We start from the raw sequence: 21,512 nt of genomic DNA on the forward strand, positions 1-21,512 counted from the left end.
GCAGCAGCCCACACCTTCGGGCTCTCAAGGCGCCGTTCCATACAACGCGAGCTCAATGCCATGGGCACCCCGCCGCCCTTCGCTGCTCCGCTATGAAGCCTCTGCCAGATTTTCAGAAAATGGAACCCGTCATGCGCCACCGGAATTACGTCGCTCAAGATCCCCACGCTCCCCACCGCCAGCCCTTCGTAGACCTCGCTCCGTCGAACGTGGTCGCGGGGGAGTTCGTTTCGCCCTCGATGAAGATGAAACCACCACCACGTCCACTACCATTGCTGCAGAGACGAGGCAAAAGTTCTACAGCAAAGAACCATTCAGCCACCAAAAGGGCAAGGAACACATCCAAACCTGTTATTTCTGGAACCATCCGACCATTCCTCGCTGCACTAACGGCAATCGCTGTCGATTTATGAACGAATGTAGTCATTGCCATAGTACGGCTCACGGGCGCGCTCACTGCGACAGTGATCTTGGTGAAGGTTATCGACGTGGTCCACGCCGAGAGGGGAACGCATACTCACGTCGCTGACATACTTCATGCGACCGCGCATCCAACAAGGGAAAGACAGAGCAGGCGAAGAGGCTTTGTCGCCGAGCGCAAAGGAGGGAGTGTACCGACGTGGATGCGGATGATGGCGGTCAGCGAGAGGATATGGTGGCCATCTTGAGAAGATACGGCGTGTGGCTTTGTAGCGGCGAGCCTGCAAAAAAGCCGAGGATTTAGTTAGCAGTTTGCTCGGTGAAATGACGGATGATCTCAAGGCAGAGCTGATACAACGCATGTTGATCGTCGCTCTAATGTGCTGCGCTCTTGCAGGCCTCCCTTCTTCGCGTATTCTCGTCACGAAAGCTCTCCCGTCACTTCGTGTCCTGATCAACACGTCACTGTGTTGTTCCTTTGGTGGCGCGGCTGAGTTTCGATGACAAAAATCCATGGGGATTGTGGGTACCTGAAGGTTGAACTTTGAAGTTTTCAGGCCTGCCTTCTATCAGGGTTCAATGCAGCGACCTCGGCTGATTAGTAAGGCTCCATCTCGCCTATGGTGTTGTCTTGCAACAGCCCCGGGGCACCTTCCCAAGTCATCAGCAACATTTTGCCACAAATGCTACCACACCGAGCGTTGCATTCAATTTACCCGAGCAGAAACGCGACAGAAGTTGAATAAGCTCTGTACGTGACGAGTGGCATGTTGTTAGTAGATAGCACTGGTCAACCTGGGATGTCATCCTCCCCCCGCGACGCGCTTGCGCTCAAAGCGCCATCACGTGATGATGACGCGCCTTATATGGCACGCCCAACTCTTGTCTTAGAGGTACATGCCAGTTGTCATCATATCGCGTGTCGCATCTCTTCGGTTCTATGCTTCAAAGAGGACAAGACAGCTTCGACTTCTGCATTCGAGATCACTGCAGGTTACGTACCGGCTTGATACGACACTGCTGCGGAAATGCGGAGATGGAGCAGAAGCTATGCTGATCAAATACTGCAACGTGTTGAACTGATCCCGAAATCAGCATGCATGCAACCCTCTTGCTAGTCAGGCTCACCCTTAGTTGCGCTCTAGTTGTTTTGCCCGGGTAAACCTCTTGGATGGCGTTCTGTAGACGTTCTCCGTAAGCGGTTAGACTGTTGAAGGTGACTCGGCAATGTCGCAAGACGCGTCCGACTTTCTCATGCGAGCCTGTACTCACCATATTGCGGACACTCCTCCGCACCGCTACGCATTGCGCCATTGCACCTCAAGCTCCCACGTCACATATCATCAACTTCATCATGTTGCGCCGCTCGCGATTCCTTCATGTAGCGCTGTCGCCGTTGTGGCCACGTCTTCTTCACAAGCATGTCTATCGTCCTCCATGCCATTGCGCGCTCTACTGTATGCCTTAGATGGACCGGTTTCACTTTCTCTGATTAGGAAGTGGCTCATAGCAGAGACACAAAAGGGTAATAGGAAGGGCAGTAGCTTGCAGTCAATATCAAGGCGCTTGTGAAGAAGATCATGAATTGATACGTATTAGCAGAAGCCCAAAACGCTTCTCGCGGAAGGATATCGTAAGCGCAAAGTCGTCTCGCTAGCGAAAGTTGTCGTAATCAGACCGGCCTGAGAAGACACACCCGTCTTCTTCGAGCCGCGTCGAATGAGTAAAAACGTCCCATTCGCTTGTTCCCTGCAATCGCGTTTATAAATAACCCCTTCCAGAACCGCAAGATCAATGGCGACCGAGTCACCGTAACATTGGCTATGGTAGAGCCCTTGACACCACACTGATCTCAACTATATCGTCAGCCCAGAGCAAGCTCATGAGGTATCGCATGTACTTACGACCGTTTCGACCGCTTATAGCTCGAATATATCCACACGAACAAGCTCCAGCATGACTTAATAAGCAATGAGCACTAATAATGCGACGATCAGCCAGTGGCGATGAAACGGCTCCGGAGCTTCTGCGAGCGTGTCTTCAGTCCGTTCCGGAAGACGGCGAGTGTGGTGACAAAGCCGGACCACTGGAGCCTTAGCCATTTCCTGAGTTTGACTAAGGGGGACGAGCTTTTTGATTGCGTAGCGTGGGTAGTCTTTTCATTCATGATAGCGGTGTTGCACCTTTGAGAATTCGTTGTCTTGGGAGTGTTCGATGACAGCGGAGGAAGTGGATAAGTAATTCACCAGGCGTCCCTTGAACGCTGAAAGATAAACCGTCAATGGGTGACCTGGTTGAGATAGAGATTGAGTGCGCGGTGAGGATTGTGAGTAAGTTTGGTATGGAAGTGAGCGCCGGTCGAGCAAGGCAAAAGAGCGCAATTTAAAAACCTATACCGTTGCCTTCCACTAAATCGGGCCCTTGCCGGTTGTGTCAGACAAGTCAGCTGTTCAACTGGCTCGATTATGTGTGCACCTGATCGTCCTGCCTCAAGAGATTCAACACAGTGAAAGATGCATGTCATGTGTCAGGACAAGAGTACATTGTGCATCACCAAGGAGCTTCTCGCTCGTGAGGTCTGGTGAAATGGCGCTACAGGGACACAATGACGAGATAAAAGTCACGATTCAACAGTGTCGCCCAATACCAATTTAGGTTTTTTTGAATTATGAGTTGATGCGATGTTACGAGATTTGAGTGATACCTAGGTAATGTCGGTCATGACGCATCGCTGGTGGTTGCGGCCAGCCCTGTGCGACGTCACAGCGCTACCTATGGCCCACTCTCATTCACGTGATAGCGATGCACCTTCTACGAGACCTGCAGGGCTTGGGGAGATATCGACCGTAGATGCGCGTGTCCAGCCTCAATGCTTCGGATACCTCGCCGCAGAAACCTTACGACTAACAAGCCCTCTGCTCTTACACCAAAAACTCAGATCTCTTATACTGTTGGCGGAAGTTGCTGATAACACTCTTTTCCCGCCCAACGATGTCGAGCTCCCGGCATTGTACCGGCGATCGAGTGCAAAAGATCTCATCGAAGTGCGATTACTTTCGTTCGGGACGATCGCTGGCTGTCTATTACGCTGAGAGCGACATCACCAGCGAGTGTCGAAAGTCCAACACTCACCAGCCACTTGCGGCATTGACCGCGCTTTCGGCCATGTACTAAGAGATTACACCTCTGCGCTTCCAAACGTATTTTAAGTACAGGTTATTGAGATCACAGTTAGATGATCAATCTATATCTCGGCAAGACATTGTAATAATGGTACAAAACGTGTTGCATGCGCTTCTGGCTCTTTTCCATCGAAGTAGGAGGGCTCTTCTAATATTTTGCACATTTGACGTCCTTCCATGTTTATCCGGGCAATTATTGTTATGGTAATTATTTATAGTAGACCTCGGGAGCAAGGGAACGATCTTGGGTTGTCTAACTTGGTCGGCGCAAATAGGACATGAAGGCTGACCTCAGCACGCCTCCATTTTGTGGCGGTGGAGTGTTTCTTTACATCGCCCTACCGTCTGCAGCATGATGAGCTATATCCAGACAATGCTATGAAGTAAATGCAGCCTGCTGAAGCTATTTTGAGAGCCAGCGAGGCGTATTCGACGTCGCGGAAGTGTCGCACTTTCCACGCGTTAAGCCCGCTTCTCCAGAATCCTCCACCCCGTTCAGGGTCGGGCGCCTGAAGCAACCAAGATAGCAGCGAAAGAGAAGAGGAGTAGAGTGGACATACTCAGCTGGAGAAAGTCCCACGTATAGTTTAGCAAGAGGGCGCGAGGACAGCGATCAAGCTTGAGCAATCGCGGCAGGCTAGATAGATCCAGTCGTGAAGGCACTCGATGATGGGCAATGTCGTGTAGAGGCTGAGTGCTGCAAGCGCGCGGTATTGCAAGGACGGAGATATATCGGCTTGAATCTTTGCCGAGATGATTCATGCGATAGCCTAGAACTTCGCGTAGTGCTCACGAGAAAGCCTCTTACGCGCGATATCTACTTTCTCGTCATGTACAACGAGACGCGAACGGTATATGCGGCGCAGGGCGCACCCATGGCCGCAGTATCAAATTCCCAGACGCTCACGTCGATATTGCATTCAGAATCCTCACGACTTGTGTTTTGCTACTCATGCAGACGGGAGCGCAACTGTTCAGCCTCTTGATGAAACGATACGGTAGAGGCGTTTATGACTCAATAATTATTCCCCCCTCAGGTACCAAGCAAGCTAGGCACTCCAATGGGGTACTGACCGAGGTCGTTACAGCGCTGGATTGACGACCGGCAGTAGCTCCGACCCCACGCGCATGAGCGGAGGAGAATCTGTGAGGCTGTAGTACGCCCCGAACGGAAAGGGGGCTATAGTTACTCCATGATATGTCCTTGTGGTCAGCACTATCGCTCCATCTCTCTCGGCTGTTGGGTAGTTGATCTACAGCGCCGATTGTTGACATCAAGAGACGCGCGACGAGTGGTGAGTGAGATGCGCCAGTGGAATTGTACGTGCATTGTCGAACCGTCGTTGCTTGGAGCTGTCGCATCATCCCCTCGATGCGGGGTGGGTCGTGGAGAAAGGGTCGTTATTGCCGATGGAAGTAGCCTGCCCATGACCAGATAATGCTCTTGTTGCAGTGACACGCAAATGCGCCGTTCACGCACCCTCCCGCACATGTAGAGGTTGTGTCCATTGTTGTAGGGGGTCGGAGGCGATCGAGGGTGGCTGATGATAGGTTGTACAGCGTTGAGGAGTCTCTGTGGCGTGACTGGAGCACAACAGGGTGGTTTCCTCCGGTACGAGTTGGTCTCGTTCATGTCTGTAATCGCGTAAGCCAGTGCCACCGGCGACATGCCGCCCTCCCTGGAGACGGACGTGCCAAGTGGGCATCTGGTGATCTCGGCCGCGCAGCCATGGCCGAGTGCGATGTGGACGTGCCGGTTCAGTGGGCGTGGATGGGTTGACCAGCCGATGACGTGAAACGCGATACCGCTGTTGAGGTTCCGGAACGAAGGACCGCTGGTGGCAATGGTAGAGGGCAATGCGGTGCAGAGACACCTGGGCAGCCTTCTAGTGCGGCTCTCGGTCGGCCACGTGGGGGATGGTGGAAAGTCTGCTTGGCACGGCGCACAGACCCCCGCGGCCATCGTCATCATCGCCAACCACCTCGCCCTCCCCATCTCAATTACCACAGAAGATTCTCTCCACCTTCACGCCAAACCCATCTGTTCCTGCAAATGTGGTGGAGTGCGACAGATCTTTCATCTCATATGACCAAGAGCTGACCCTTCGCCACCCTTAGGTGCAGTGCTGTCCTCTTCTTCACAATGGCCATGAACCATCCAGTTATCTGGTCTCGACCCGTGCACCCTCTGATACGCCTTACACACTGAACTACATTCGACACCTCCTCAAAGAACATCGCCTAGTCATTCCACTTTTCATGCAATGCCACGAGCACGCGGCTGGGTTGCAGGCCACAACGCAGTTGATGCGATCGATATGTCACCAAATATTCGGATTGAATCTACAAACTCTTACCATGTTCATTGCATCAGAAGGACAGGTATTTTTGCGCCTCGCTTGTGGATAGAGCAGTGCCTTCACCCCGCTATCTGTCGCTTTTTACTTCCCATGTTACACGACTGATGGCAGGCTGCATGTTTCAATCTCAACCACGCAATGGCATCTTGGCACCGGCGCGCTCATCAAGCAAGCAAATCCGTCATCTCCTCGATCGTTTCTTTCTACCTGCGAGCCCGCCATTCGCACGGCCTATATCGTCTCATATACTGTGTCGCTTTCTCCACACTCTCGGATTACTATTCAACAGCGTTTGTTTGGCTTCCAGACGATTCACGCCCTTCTGGTGAGCCTACGAGAGTTTCAAAGTCATGTCTGGTGCTGTAAACGCATCCGTCAGACACATTAAGCATTGCCCGTTACAATGCGACCAGTCAATGAGAAGTACTAACAACAATCAATGTAGCAGTGCCAGCGCCGACCGCTTCCGCCATCGACATCGATGCGTATCATCGCGCAAGCATCAACAAGCCGCAGCCGACCACCGACAATCGAGTATCGTCTCCTCTCCCGCACGCTCGGTGCCTCTGCAAACCCCTCGCCTCTCTAGCTCCACCGTTTCCATCCCTTGGACTACCGCTACATATCGATAGTACTGCATCTCCACCTTCAGAAACATGCCTGCGTATCCGCGATTGTCACTGGGACCTCCGGCAGATACGGTGTCGATACCGGAAGTCACGGCGCATCCGATCGATTCTCAGACACTTAGCTTTCTCAACATATCGGGTGAGGCACGTAACATAGTCTACGAGCTGCTCTTCGAATTTGAGCAGCCGATAGCACTCTCTGTCCCGCCATCTGCGCATGCATCTCAGAATTCTGTCGCTCCAGTAGCGCTACTTTCGACATGCCGGCAAATATATCATGAAGCTGTCGGCATCTTGTACACCCGCAACCGTTTCCTTGCCGCGACCGCATCGGGTTCCACACGGTTATCTGCCTTGAACCACACAACCAGTTGGATTCTGGGACTGGGATCACAAGCAAGGCATCTTCGCCACCTAACCGTACACGTCGTCCACCGCGGTCGCGACCTGAACGAGCTGCAATCGTTTCATCCGGTTACCACATCAAACGCACGGCTTTTCGAGGTCCTACCCCTGCTGCGCGCGCTCTGGGAACTTCGCTTGGACCGGTGTCACATCAAATAAGCTCTTGCCCACCAGGATTATGCCAATGATCTCGATATAGACCGGTCAGACGCGCTTTGTGCAGCAGACGCCACCTTTGCTGCTGTTGCCTATGGACCAGTCGCTCTGACTACACCACGAAAGCTGCTCGCTAGCGTCCAAATTTCTTCATCCGGCACTTGCCTTCTTCGATTCAAGAGCTCAACAGAAGGGCTCGTGAGCTCCGTCGAGTGTCTTACACCAACAGGTGCATGTGCCATGTCGATCGAATGCCTCCCTGCGGAGCTTCGTCCTCTTCCTCGTCTCGTCAGACACCCAGCAAAGAAGAGCCAGGCGAGTTTGGCGGGTCTTCCCTTCAGCGTACAAGGTAGCATCGTCTCGGCGTACATGGCGATTGCGAAAGAGCCGTCTTCGGCAATTGAAGTAGACCTTGGTATGCGCCAGATACGTGGTCTCGAGTACCTGCACGCCTTGCTTGCTCTGAATCGCTCCTTTCGGCTGAAGGCGCTATCCTCCATCACAATGCTGGCCGAACCAGTAACGGTGCGCTTTCCGATGAATACCACCTCTAAGGATGATTCGGGTTTCTGGGACCTCCTTCGCTATGTACGCGAAGATGCCAGAGGTCCTGATCGCTTCGATCGTTTGCACTGGGCATTGTTGCGTAACAGACATCTGAGCATTTCTGTGACCTTGCAGTCCACCCCTACGACCCTGCGCAACGTCGAAATAGACGTGCATGGCTTACTTCAAATCGAGATGCTTACTTCAAATCGAGATGCGTCGCGAGTGGTCGTGGCCTGTGGACTTTCCTCGTCCAGATATCCCCATATGTGTGCAACTTGTGCATGCACCTGGCAAACACTCCGGCCTCCAGAAACTGCATACACGTCAATTTCTCCTTGGGCAGTTGAATCAGAAAATGCTATTGCTTCTGCGCGACGCCATCCAGGCATCGGCAATTCATCACCGCCACGGGATCAAAGTCAGCAGGAATGGCCACGGATCAACTCCGCCAGCCAATCCCGCAATGTCGGAATACTGCAAGAAGTCTGGAGTGACGGCGCTCGACTGGCTTCTCACGAGAGGCGATCTACTATTCTGAATGGACGGGTTCGGCGAGCCTTTGCGTGTAGACTTTGCTACCTCTGCCGGTGATGTCGGGTTCTCGGTGCCTTACTCGTATCCTGGACTAGCCAATAAGGCGCTGCGCAACCAGGTAGACCGCCACTTGGACGAGGAGTGTAGTCACTTTGCCAGAGATTATCAAGAGGGCGTGCACCCAGGTCTCTACAAGTTGTATCACGCACAGGCTGAATGGGTACGTCTTCACTGTCCTCGAATTGGCCGTGATCAACGTCACCAGTAGCTACACCCTATTGCAGTCGACTTGAACGGGTCTCATTCGTATTACCTTTCCTTCTCTTTCGTCTTCTTTTCCCATCTCTACCTTCTTCTTGACTTTCTTTCCAGTTGGAGGTTGGATTAGCTCAAAAGTCGCAACCGATCAGACTGCATGTATCAACCGGTATGTGTACGCATAGTTTACTTACCATAGACCGATGACACGACGACGACCATCAGACTGCCACCATCATGGCCCGCGCGAGATTTGGAGTCAATTTGAATGCGCAGCGCGAGATGAAACCCGACCTCAGCCTGGGTCGAAAACCATGTTCTGCCTGCCCCAGCTCTGGTACATTGTGAACGCATTTGGTCAAAAGTTCTTTGTTTTCATGACGACAGCCATGTCTTTGGCTGACATCGGGACTTCGCTTGCGCGCATGGGGGTCAAGTGTGAACACACACGCTAGTCATGACCGTCTCACGGTCTAGCGCCACGACCAAGGCAATACCGTGCCGCGGACTTCCCTGGCCTTGATCTGGATGCTTGACAAGTATAAGTATCTATATAGACGCACATAGGGACAGAGTTAGCGTAATTCCTCAAGATCCTGAAGGGCCAACTCCCGCCTGCGTTCACCAGCGATTCTATAGAGCAAGCCTCGACATTGCCAGTCCACTCCATCGCTGACACAGGTACGAAAGATCTCATGGATCTGGCTGGCCATGACCCTTTCGCGCCCGCTACGAGCACCCGTTCCATGCAGACAATGGAGCCAACGAAACCTTCCACCAGTCCACAAACCGACACTGAAGACTTCGATGACATCGCAGCAGCGATCAGTCTGATGATGATGCAGACTGCCGACTCGGCCAAAGACAAGTTCTCCTTGGACAACGATCACTCCGGTACCCTTGAAGCTCCCAAAATTCCCTCCATACGGGTGACAGAACCGAACAAGAATGACATATCGTTGGAGACAAAAGACTTTGGAAGTTTTATCGCAGCTACAACAACAAGGAGAGCGCTCCCAATTCGCATCCCTTCCATATTCACCAGTCATCGCGTTGCTGCTGGCTCTCCCACTCTCAGCTTTGCGCAACAATCCACTGTGGTTGATGAACAGCTGCCACTGGCCTGGCTCCAAGACATGTCCAACGGCCCTGAGTTCGGTGGCGGCGATGTGACCAATTGGGATGACCCCACACCGGAATGCTTTTCCGCACCGCCGTCTTTACTGGAGCGGACTCCAATATTGCCAACGCAAGCGGCTATGAACTCAACTCACGACATATGTCTTCCATTGGACAACGCCACTTCCATAAGCCTGTGGCTCGACGATATCAGCAGTGGGTACACACCTGAGTCCTTGAGTTCTTCTCTACCATCACCGGAGGAGCGCGCAGCCCCATGTTCGAGCCGAGAGTACGACTCGTCAGGGCTATCTCAATTATGCGAATTGCCTACGATTCCACCGAAGAAGCGCAAGCGCTCGTCCTCCGTCTTATCAGATGTCCAGTGCGCACGGCGCCCGTCATGGAACCAACCTTGGCCCTCGTCATCCATCTTACCGGACCATGACGTTCCAGTAAGTCACAGTACGGTCAGCTGGCATCTCTTTCTCCCATTATGGGTCATTGCTAACGCAGCTTGCAGCAGTTCGCCTATCCCGATATGGCAAACGATATGCATGCGATAGAGAGCCTATGGGAGGGCCCAACGTGGGTGGAGCAGGCCGACGACGACAACCACCATGTGAACGAAGCCTCCTTGAACCATGCGACAGGTACGGTGCTGTTCGTACCAGAAAGCCAGCTTCAGCTTGGGAGCGACGGCTGCTACACATCGGCTAAGTGGTTGGTCTAGAAGGGGGGCGAATCAATTGTACAATACCTAGGTAGTCTCCTGTGTTTCTATAGGTATCAATGTCGTTTGATCGTATTCGGAATGGTTGCAACAAATTACGTCAAATTGTGAGTTCCGTACTAATTTACTTGCTCCCCCTTCGATTCTTTGCCACATGCGAGACGGTCATCAGTGAAGCGCCGACAATCTGGGCGACGAAGACTCCGACCGTATCCTTGAATCGGGGTACAATCTCATAGAGACAAATTGGCAGAAGCCGAGAAGTTCCAGCCGGCAGTGAACCTAGAAGCTCTCATCAAAGCGTCAATACGATCGGGGACGGATGCGGGCATTGCTGCGGCACTCCACACCCAGCTCTACTGGATGCACCAACACCGTCCTTCTTTGCAGAAGCCTATCCTCGCAGCCATCGTTTTCACGGGTGGATTTCTGGCTGGCTGACGCGATGGAACTACTATCCACCCCGATAGATGCTCGAACCAGTCAGGAACCGGGCCAGACCAGCATCGTCGTTCTTTGCAGGCTGTCGACGTTGCGAACGATTGCAAAGGGCACGTGGCATGCATTATGCTATACCGTAGTCGCTACGTACTAGTATTTTTAGATTATCTGCTCTTAATGTCTCGCATTGTCGTCGCAGCGACGCAAATTCTGAGTCGCTACAGCCACCTGTACAGTCGTCCCCAATGTCCCCTGGTTCTCACTGAATCGACCCTGGGTATGCGCAGTGCTTGTCAAAGTCACTCTCGATGGGTCGGGGAGATCTGATGTCTTTGCGCAGAGCGTACACGATCGCATAGAACCAGGATGCGCAACAGTAAAGCCCCTCACAGGCGGTTCCAAAGTTGTCGGGCTCATGTTCGGGTCAGGTTTCAGCGCGTGCCAACGCCACATCCGCCATCGTCAACAGAAGACCCAAACTCGTCACATGTTCCTCATTGATCAAAATACAGGCAGTCTGCCAGCCGTACTAGTTCGCTTCGATAGACCATTTCGTTGTTGCTACTGCTCAGGCTTGAGCGCGTGAATCTCGGTGATGTGTTGAACTCTATCATGACGCTCAGCCATGACCGGGATAGCAGCGCGCGACCCGCTTAATTGCCGAAGCGAACCCGGGCACCCGTGCTATTCCAGGCACGACTTAGCGTGCGGTCAGCCGCCAGCTGCATCTACAACGTCATCTCACCATCTTCAGTGAAGCTCACGCCATATCCTTTCCAAGATGTCTTGAACACGCTCAACCTGTGATCAATTCCCGGTTCCCAACAGCGATACTCCAACGATGCGACATTCAGCTCATCTGTCTTCTGATCTGACGAAGCACATACAATAACACGCGCGAGTTTGCAGCGAGGAGACGAGGCTCACATCCATACGACTGGGCAGAACTAGTCCGTGAATACATTCATATCTTAGCTGCGTTACCAAGTATATGCCTTGTTAAGGCTTACAAATTGCTCTTCGCTGTTCATTGTAAGCTGCAGGGCTGTCTAGTCTCTGCCTTGTATCAGGTATCTAGATCTTCCACGGATACACTAGCGTCCACACCGGGCGCCTTGAACACGATGGGAATAGAGTATGGCTCAAGAGTGGTACTACGAAGACTTCGATGTGCAGTTCCATCAATATCTCAAAGAGCGCTTCTGGTTCAGCGCGAGAGGGTCAACCAGGCCCGAAACCAGCCCCTTCACCTTTGGTTTTTCATTCTGGGCATTCCAAAGTGACCTGGAAAGATACCAGAAAGAACTGACCATATGCCACATACAAGACTGATCGTGACTACTTAAGCTTCTACTACTCATCTCGTCACCAAAACCTTTGGCAACATCATGAGCACCACCGCTACCATCACAATGCTGGCGTCTGCGCAACATCACCGTGTAACCACCCCAGATTCCACTTCAACCACTATCAATCGCGCAATCTCAAATTCACAACGTTATCTACGAGCACCTCACAGAGAGAGAACACGCAAAACCGACTTCGTCATCAAAGCCGACAACTCCAGGACGAATTTTCAGACACCGCTACCGCAAAACAAGGGTGCACGCGTCCCGCTGCGCGAGAAGACCAACCTCGCGAATGCGGTGATAGCACCTGCATATCGCCGCGCCGCCACTCCTTTCGTATTCAGTGCCGCCGATCCTTTGTGGGAAGATAACGAGAACTACACGAGAGACTACATGGCGGGTCGTCTTACATCACCGCTGCATCGCATATACGCAACACTACCGTCGACCGTCTCGACTCGCTCCAGGTCATCACGACGGGTGAGTAGGTTAGCACCTTTGTATACCCCAGCTTCCACCCCTCATCGCCGCACAACACGACGTCAGATATCTACGCCAAAGGCACCAGTCGTACCGACATCCATACCGATCCGAACTGCGATGCACAGTCAAGTCAATGCTTCCTCGTTTGACTGCACGACCTCGTTCACACAACCATGCATACTGCCGGCGCAACGCGTTCATCATCCCATCAGCCCCCCGAAGACGGTATCCAATGGTACATCATCCTCTCTTGGCTCATAACGCTACTTCGCCATCAACACATGTTTCGATGTACGAGCCTGCTGGCGATCGCGCGTTCCGCCCACCAATTGTCTCTTCGCCGATCGGATCTGTTCACGAAGCGCCGGCGACGTATGCTCGGGGGTACAACTAGCTCAGCGCAAATCAAGCATAGGAGGACGAGTGTATAGCCGCGTTTCTAGTTCGTAAAGCAGCAGTCGCAAAGCGAAGGGCACAGGAACAGTTGGAGGATCAAAGATGTAATCGTTTTCTTATCGACATAGGTCAATTGCGAGCGCGTATCTGATACCTGCCTGGAGTTCCTTTGCAATGAGACCTTTTATGACGATAGTCGTGCTATAGCACGGTCTTGTACTGAGAGTTGCGATGTACGTTTGCCAAAATCTCGTCATTTTGATATGTTGCCAACTTCATTACACCTAGCCTTTCCACCCGTGTCGATGCTAATCATCTCGCAACAAAGACACTGGGAGGAAGAGCTAACCTCCTTGCCTGGAAAACTAATCAAATTCTCTCAAACTCTGCATGTTCACTAGCCATTCGCATCATATCCACCCATTCCTCTTTCGTCTTGCCCTGAAACCAGCGTTCCTGTGGCAAAAACCTCATTCCGCCATCCATATTTCGTTGAATCTCATCATCCATCTCGTTTTGAAAAGCGGCATCATTGAGTCGCCAACCTGATGTAGCCGGCATATCGTCTTGGAACGGCAAGAATTTCTTGATGTGGTTGTACGCTGCGGGCGAGTCTGGCCCCCACTTTTCGTGCCCACTGTTACCAATATATAGTCGGTTGCACGATGACGGCAATTTTTCGGCTACATCGCTCCACTTATACCCCACGGTAGCGAGATAGATGTACTCAAAGCGAGCATATCGCAATCGCGGCTGTCGGGATAGAAAGGTGATGAGAGACGGTGTGTCCAGGACCAAACTTCGTAGCTTCAAAGTTGTCAAGGCCGGAAAGACTAGCGGTGTGATGTCTGCTGAGTCGGTGGCATTGCCGCTACCAAGGAGCCTTGCGATTTTGTGCTCGCCCACATCCGGTAGTTGGGGATGTGATGTGGTCATGTTGCGGAACTCGAGTGTTTGTAACGTTTCCGATGAGAAACGAATCAAGGTAGCGAGGGATTCAGCTTCGTTGCTGGATGAGTCAAGCATGAAGTCGACACTCTCGGCGTTTAACGAAAGTGCAGTGAGAGAGCTGAACATGTGTTCCAAGGCGGCACTTGTCGTGATTGAAGATGGATCAATCTTGGGGAGAACCAGACTCTGGATGCGACTGTTCGACGCTTGAACGGCGGAGCATAGGAGTTCAAGGTGCTTCCAGGTCGTGCCGCATCCAGAGAACTGCTCGTCCACTTCATCGCTGACTGCGTTAGTTTGGTGTCATGCAAATCATGTGGCCATACTCACTCGCCGCCCTCTTCGAATCCATAATCACCCAAGTCACAATGCCACTCTTGGACTTCGATAGCTTTCAGGCACGGCATATGTGCGAAGAGCTTGACCATTGCTGCTAGAACCGCGTCTGCCCTTACGCGCTGCTCCTCCACCTTGGCGGCCCAGATCGCTTCCGCCTGCTCGATCAATTCGCGCTCTCTATCGGGTCTTGCTAGTCGTTCCGCGGCGAGACGACGAATTCCGGCATACTCACCTTCAGAGTCAGTTTCAAAGTCTTCTTCATCATACATTCGATGAAAGTCCTCCTCGTAATCTTGCTCACGCTCTAGCCAATGGCGATACCTCGACCAGAACCCTGGGAGAACAGTCAGTATCCGTCTGGCTATGGATGAATATCCATCGGCTGAACTTACCATCTACGTAGTATTTGGGACTAAACTTGAGCTTCCGAACATGCCGCGCAATGTCGTGCGCAATGAGCTCATCCACGGTACTTTCCAAAGAAACCAACTCCACCGTGCGTGAACGACCCGGGTACATGACACACTCGTTATTCTCCATCCTGCCAAATCTGCTCTGGGGAGAGCCATCTAGATGAATTGTGGCGAACATCAGCGGCCTCACAATGGTCGCAAAAGCGCGACATGTTTGAGATACTGAGCGCAGGTGGTGCTGGGGCAAATGTGAGAAGATCTCGAGGTAAAGTTCGTCGGGCAGTTCCATGGTGATCTGTGGTACTAGAGACTAGGGAAAGACAAACGAGCGCTATATGTACAAAGAGCGTGCGGTCGGCAGCAGCGCGGGCGTGACTGCGCGATGGTTTCGCGATATTAGCCTGTTCGCGCAAGGCACTAAGCAGCAAGGCAGCAATCTCGAAATGGGACACTTATATTGACGACGCGGCCCGATTTCATGAGTGCGTGTGCAGAGACACGATTATTGGTGGGTGGTGCATCCAGTGTTGGTGATGAGGACTTGGTGCCAGGCACCAGCAGCGCCTAAGATTCGGCGAGAAGGTGCGGGGCGTTGGTGGCGCATTGCGATAGTAGCGGCAATTCATGCGGCAAGTCGAACACGTGCCTGCTGCAACAGGCTGTGACAACGATACAACATCTGGGCAGATAACCCTGATGTATGCAGTGCTGAATAAATTCCTGGGGTGTTTTTCTGTGGTCTTGTAAGCTGCAGAGTAGAAGAAATGTGTTCACACCTCTTCAACTTGCTCCTAACACAGGCTGGTGACGAAATCAAGGTTTGCTGTTATTGCAACTCGCGCACGTCGTCCGTCACAGCACAGCTGTCCTTGACAGCTCGATCACACTCCTGCAGTTACGACCATCTGCATGCAGTGAATCACGACAGATCGCGGAACGATTGCGACGTTCGCATCTCGATGGGTGCAGAGAGTCTGCTGTCAGGATGTTGTTCGCGCGCCTGACCCACACCCCCAAATGACCACAGCCCCTCCAGGAAGCACAGGAGAGTCCATGTACACAAGACTCAAGCAGGGCTGGTACTTCCGCTGCGGTGGGAAGCGTGACCTTCGGAAGAACAATGGCCGGGCTTCAGGGACATGAATCTACGCTTCTGATCCACGTTGCACACGACGCCCTCCCGACTCCAATTCGTTGTGAATGCTGACGGTGTTGCGACCATTTCGTTGTCGCCAGACCCATGATCACGGCGCATGCCATCTTCCGTGGAAGCAATGTGATCGCGACATGCTCTCGCCGCGCCGTCCTGATTGTCTGCAGGTTGAAGGAACGTGTCGAACGTTGGGGTGGTATAGTGCGATCGTCGAGCGTGCCGATGTACGTTTAGGCTTAGGGGGTACTTCATTCGCGGTAGCAGTTTGTCGCCTACACCATGTCAGCAATTTTGCAGCGTCGTTGACGCGAGACATGTACTTACGGGGTGGAGCAGCTTCTTTCGCGTTCAGACTATCCAAGCTTTGCGCAGCGTGTTCGTCGCAAGCGGTCTTTTGCGAGCCGGCCACTCACGCCAGTTCCGAGCTCGAGAACGGCGGGCGAAGTAAGTCATTTTGTTGAGACCACTACAGCCATATTGGCGTGATGATGTCGTCACCCAGAGCAGAAGGTTGGGTGCCAAGGGGGCGTTCGAGAGACGAGAAGCAAGAGTGCCGCCTGAGAGAAATGAGGGAAAGGCTCCGTGTACGCCAACTTGTTTTCCAAGAAGGTGTACGATATAGCAACGCCAATTCCATCCCGGTGTTCAAGAGACGAGTGTTGTTGATGTTGAACATGTTGCCGTGGCTATTGTGTCGGACGCTGCATCCTCGCAGTCAGGCGTTGGAGACCGCGAATATCTCAGAGCCATCAATAGGGTATGGGGTATGGCGTCCATACTGCACTGAAGCGTTGAAGAGAAGCGTGGGCCATGGTCATGGAGACAATATGCTGAGGTGAAGTGTCAAGCGGCGCGACTCAATCTGTCCAATCGGAGCTTGTGGAGATCTCTAGCGCGGCTTTTACTGGATCCAGCCCACCACCCTCTGCTCGAACATCACACGGCCCGCAGGCTACGTGAGTGACATGTCTGCATCTCTCCGGTAAAAGTACATCCATGCGCGCCTCATCTGAATTGCCTAGCAGTTAACACATCGCTGCAGATTCCTCGCGTTAGTCATTCATTCACGTTCCAGCTTCTCTTAGCCGGCCTTGCAGACTTGACGCCATCATTAAGGGGCACTGGCTCCATTTTGTCGACGGTACCTAGGTATTGATCCGCACGGAGACATATGACAGACAAGCCACCTGCTGCGACATGGTGAGTAATGCAACGGGATAACACCAGAAACCGACATGCATGTCATGCAAATCTTCTGGCATGTGAGATGGCCAAAGTGAGAAGAGATTGTACCATGTAATAGACTACCGATGACTACCTTCGACGCGGTCTCATTAGATCCACCAATTCACACGAACGTTCAGCATTATACAAAGTTTCCACCGATACGACAGTCTGCCCCAACATACGAAACGTTACTCCTTCTTAGCCTTCTTCATCACCGGTCCTTGGTTGGCATAGCCCACACGAGGACCACTGTCACGAACCGAACCTCCTGATGCTGATGCCGTCTCCTTCGCCGGCGCGGACGATGTAGCTGTTGTGCTTTTCACCTCCTCTGCCAGCTCCTCGCGCCATCCCTGGAGGAAACCCCGAAGGTTCGCCTCGCCGCTGTTGATCTCGTTGACATGAACGCTCGGAAGCAGTACGTCCGGTACGGTCGCTGTAGTGGCTACCCTGCCTGCGACGATACTGGAGCCATTTCCAGCAGCCTCTGGGTAACGACGTGGGTCGAGAAGTGTTCCTGGCCCTTTCAGAGGCGACTTCGCAGCTCCTCCCTCGTCGGCCACTTCCTTTTCCGGTTCTTCCACCATCTCATCTAGCGCCTGGAGTAGTAGGCCATCGACCTCTTTCTGACCCTCTGCATCGTTCTCTACTACCACTTCCTCGGTGCCTTCTTCCATGACATCTCGCCCGGGTTTCTTTTCACCCGTACCGCCCATCTCATCCTTTCCTCCTCCAGTCCCCTCTCCTTTGGCCACTGTCGTGACGTCTTCTTTGCTCGTACCAACAACTTCACCCTTATCATCTGTGTTGTCCCATCCCATGGCCTTTTTGCCTATCGCCTCATCGAAGCTCTGGTCTCCATCCTCGTCGTCATCTTGTCTCTTCCTCTTTACACCTAGATCGCCTCCAGTTTCGACAGTGTCAATTGGGTCGTCTTCGCCAAGATCAATGTTGAGATCATCTTCCGGCAACACAAGGTTCTGGTGGGGTACTGGGGTTTTGACAAGGAAGGTGGTATGGTCCCAGGTTGTTGCCGAGGAGCTCGACGCCTCCGGTATGTTGAATTGGATCAGCGGGTCCGCCATGGGGTAGAGAAGTGACCCAGACAAATCCAAATATCCGCCTTTGGGCATGGAACGATTGAGCGGCAGCAGTTGTGGGCCCGCTGGGAGATCGGAAGACGTCGCGACTGGTGGTATGGGGTGAGATGCGGTAGTAGCAGGCGCAGGTTGCGGGCTCGGACTCGGTGTGAGTGGTTTGTAGCGGTCTGTGGACAGGTCAGCATGAGCAGTATTTCCGAGCATTGCTGATCCCACACTTACTTCCATTGCTACTACCCTGTGTGGGTGTCTCGTCCGCCATAGTCAGGCGTGTGTTGAGGGTTGACTGGGCGGCGTTGGATTCCAAGGTGCGGTCGGCCGGATTGCAAAGAGAGGGGAAGTGTCAAGGTCTTTGCACGCGCAGCTCAGGAGAATTTCCTGTTTATGTGTCGTGCGCAGTGCGCGTCACTTCGTATGCAGGTAGCCATGCAGCAAACGCTCACCGCGACGCGTCGAGAGAGCGCAAGTCGACATGTCATCTTCACTCTCACTTTCTCTTTCACCTTCATTGCGTCCGCATCCACGCTGTATACAGCAAAGCAAATCTTGTGGAGAGCATTACTCGGGAGCATCCACAAATCTGCAGTCGCTTCTTCCTCTGCGTGCTATCAATGCGGTGAGTGGAGAAGCACGAGTGGTGACCAAGTTGGGGTTAGCGTAAGATCGGTACCCGCTAGCGCGCGGGAAGGGGAGAGATTCACGTGGGTGTCTCTGGAACACGAGAAATCGGCTCATGTGCTGCATTGACGACGTGATTGAGGCGAGGTTTCTTTTCGGCTTCGTGATAAAGCTTCCCTGGTTCTGCTGAAATGGACGTAGTCCAGCGTGCGCCAGTGCGCCCCATCAGGTTGCAGAAGCTGTCAAGCCGATCGGGATGCGGGTATGTCTGCAAAACAAATCTCTTAACACAGCGCATCATGATATAGTGGCTCCTTCTGAAAGCTGCAAATGTGATTTCGGGTTGAGGTCGCCTTCCAATGGTTCAACGCATGAGTGGTCTCATGGAGGCGCGTGAGTGGTGCCTGAGAGCATCAGAAAGGACGAAGCAGGCCCGACGTAGGCATAATAAAAACGGCAATTCGCCCGGTAGGGATTGCAGAGATACTGAGTTCCTGCAGTATGCAGTACCTGGTGATAGTCGGTCCGGAATGTGATGCAGCTGAGAGCGACGTCTGGAAGGAAGAAGCGAAGCACATCTGCTACCACCGATGTCGCGACTACTGTGTATAAATCGTGGAGCCACCCCAAGCTTGCGTGGACGTCGCACGATTGCAGGTAACGGGCGAAGACCTCCGTAGAAATATGGCAGTGACGTCACATACTGTCTCCTGCATCTAGCATCTTCGCGATCGGTGTTTGGCAGCCCTTTCGTGGTGACGAGAATAAAGGGACTTTCTCGGAAGGATTGTTATGGACGGTTAGGCAGACGTGGATAAGTTCGCGAACGAAGATGTAAACAGCGGCCACTTGGGTGGTGGTCGCAGCGCTCTACTTGTTGACTAGCTTATGACAGCCAAGGCCGCTCATCTTGCTATTATATGCATGTTTAGGCGTTTCGACTTCTGTCAAACTACCTTATGTCGGCTAGGGCATGAAGGAGTGCAGGGCGTGGCTGCGTGATGAGCGTGAAGAGCATAGAATGGTGTCAGAGGGAGGAAAGAGGAAAGCAAGGGGAGCAAACAGAAGCAGATTAAAACACACGGGGAAGATACGAAAAGGTGGAAATGAAGACAAAGAAAAGCTAGAGGGTATGAAAGGCACGACAGAGAGCAAGGGAAAAGCAAGAAGAGGTTAGATATAGTGTCTGGCGTTCAGTGCACAACGAGAGTGCGCACGCTGGACAGGCCGCTCGAGAAGAGACAGCCGATCTTAAGATGCTGTTTTTCTGGTTTCGTTTGAAGCGATTTACAGCTGCTGTGAGTTCTGGTGCACTATCGCACTATCTGGCGGGTCCGTTCCAAGCACTAACAGCATGGCGAAGTATCTACACGGGACATGTTGTATCACATCAAATTCGTCCAGGAACACCCCTCCTTGCTTACCATTGCAACCTAGATCTTCTCAAACATGGCAAGATACACTGTACCTTTGGCGATGCCGTACTGACAAACGCCTGTACTATTCCGCCACTAGGATTCAGGATTATGCCTATGCATTGCGATATTGCCCGGAGTTATAAAGGCGCGATGCCTGATCATGTATGTGCCAAAGTGACTTTGTCCGGTGGTTGACGGTTTTCCGCTCGGTTCTTTAGAGCCCAGATCTAAATCGCTTTGTGGGTCAGTCCATGATAAGACCTATGTGGTATGGTGGCAGAATATCTTGTCAGACGAGCAGCGGGACGAGTAGCCTATGCCAAGATGGACGAAAACACGTGCTCCCATAAGGATGCCTGCCGTCAAGGCTTGTGTCTGCAACTAGGCCGTCGCTCAAAGTGGTGCCGGCCTGCGCCGCTTTGTTGTTCTTTAACCACGTTGTTTGTATCCCGGTTACGACTCTCTCTTGATTCCTCCACCAGTGCTTCTTAATATGCTCTGGGTATCATTGGACCAGACCCTGTCGAGTCGTATACGTTGTGGATGCGAGTGAATGGTATGTGACGCGTTGTGTAGGGAGGCCGACAGCGGGATAGTTTCGTGGGGGTGAGGCTCTGCACCGTAACTGTAGTTAGCGGAATGTATTCAAATCTTCCATCCTGTTCGTACGAAGTTCACATTGACTTCCATCGTTAGAACCGATGGGCGGCGTCAAAGCTTGTAGGTCGCAGGCCCTGACTGCCGAAGAGTGAACCCTGGGGTGAGCATTTGTGCTAGGCGCGGGGCGAGGCGCGAATGCGCATGCATTGTTACCACGCGCGAAAAATTGCAGTGGTAGCATCGTTAACACATCGTGTTTGTTGTGTGCACGCTGCGTAAGCCCTGCCCGGGTAAGTTGTTCAGCGCGGCCACAAGCTCGACGGGGGACCTGCCCTCGTGATCTTTCGTGGGGTGCATGACGCTATGCCTGTCATGGACTAGACCACGAGCCAGTCAGCGCCCCACTGGGCACCGAAAGTTAGAAGAAAGCGCCTAACTAAGTCAACAATCCGAAGCTCAAAGAAATGGTCAAAGCCAGGCATATTCGCACGACGTTGACCATTTGGTGGAATTGGGTGATGTTGCGACACCCCAGCAGGGATGTTTCCTCCTCAGCCGAGTTGGCCCCGTCGCTTCTTGTGCCAAGCGCAGCATCGTCGTCGAACATATAGCGTTGGCTTTTACTGGTCAGGCTTGGTAGGGCTTCTTTATGGAGTCTTCACCATCTCGACAAGCCTGG

General features: G+C 52.7%; 3 protein-coding genes across 3 annotated transcripts; 1 reads left to right on the forward strand and 2 right to left on the reverse strand.

Annotated features, from left to right (window-relative positions):
• Window positions 1-9,248: 9,248 nt before the first annotated feature.
• J4E86_010932 (uncharacterized protein) lies at window positions 9,249-10,345 on the forward strand (the record flags this gene model as incomplete). The annotated part of the gene is made up of 2 exons (XM_051451426.1): window positions 9,249-10,067; window positions 10,136-10,345. The coding sequence occupies 2 exons, from the start codon at window positions 9,249-9,251 to the stop codon at window positions 10,343-10,345; spliced, it is 1,029 nt and encodes a 342-aa protein (XP_051297425.1).
• A 3,038-nt stretch (window positions 10,346-13,383) lies between these two features.
• Window positions 13,384-15,006, reverse strand: J4E86_010933 (uncharacterized protein; the record flags this gene model as incomplete). The annotated part of the gene is made up of 3 exons (XM_051451427.1): window positions 13,384-14,248; window positions 14,296-14,638; window positions 14,697-15,006. The coding sequence occupies 3 exons, from the start codon at window positions 15,004-15,006 to the stop codon at window positions 13,384-13,386; spliced, it is 1,518 nt and encodes a 505-aa protein (XP_051297426.1).
• Window positions 15,007-17,285: 2,279 nt separating this feature from the next.
• Window positions 17,286-18,459, reverse strand: J4E86_010934 (uncharacterized protein; the record flags this gene model as incomplete). Its single annotated transcript, XM_051451428.1, has 2 exons — window positions 17,286-18,364; window positions 18,420-18,459. The coding sequence occupies 2 exons, from the start codon at window positions 18,457-18,459 to the stop codon at window positions 17,286-17,288; spliced, it is 1,119 nt and encodes a 372-aa protein (XP_051297427.1).
• Between the last annotated feature and the right edge of the window lie 3,053 nt (window positions 18,460-21,512).

Source organism: Alternaria arbusti (assembly GCF_024043155.1).
Source record: "Alternaria arbusti strain BMP 1465 chromosome Unknown scaffold_27, whole genome shotgun sequence".
Lineage (NCBI taxonomy): Eukaryota > Fungi > Ascomycota > Dothideomycetes > Pleosporales > Pleosporaceae > Alternaria > Alternaria arbusti.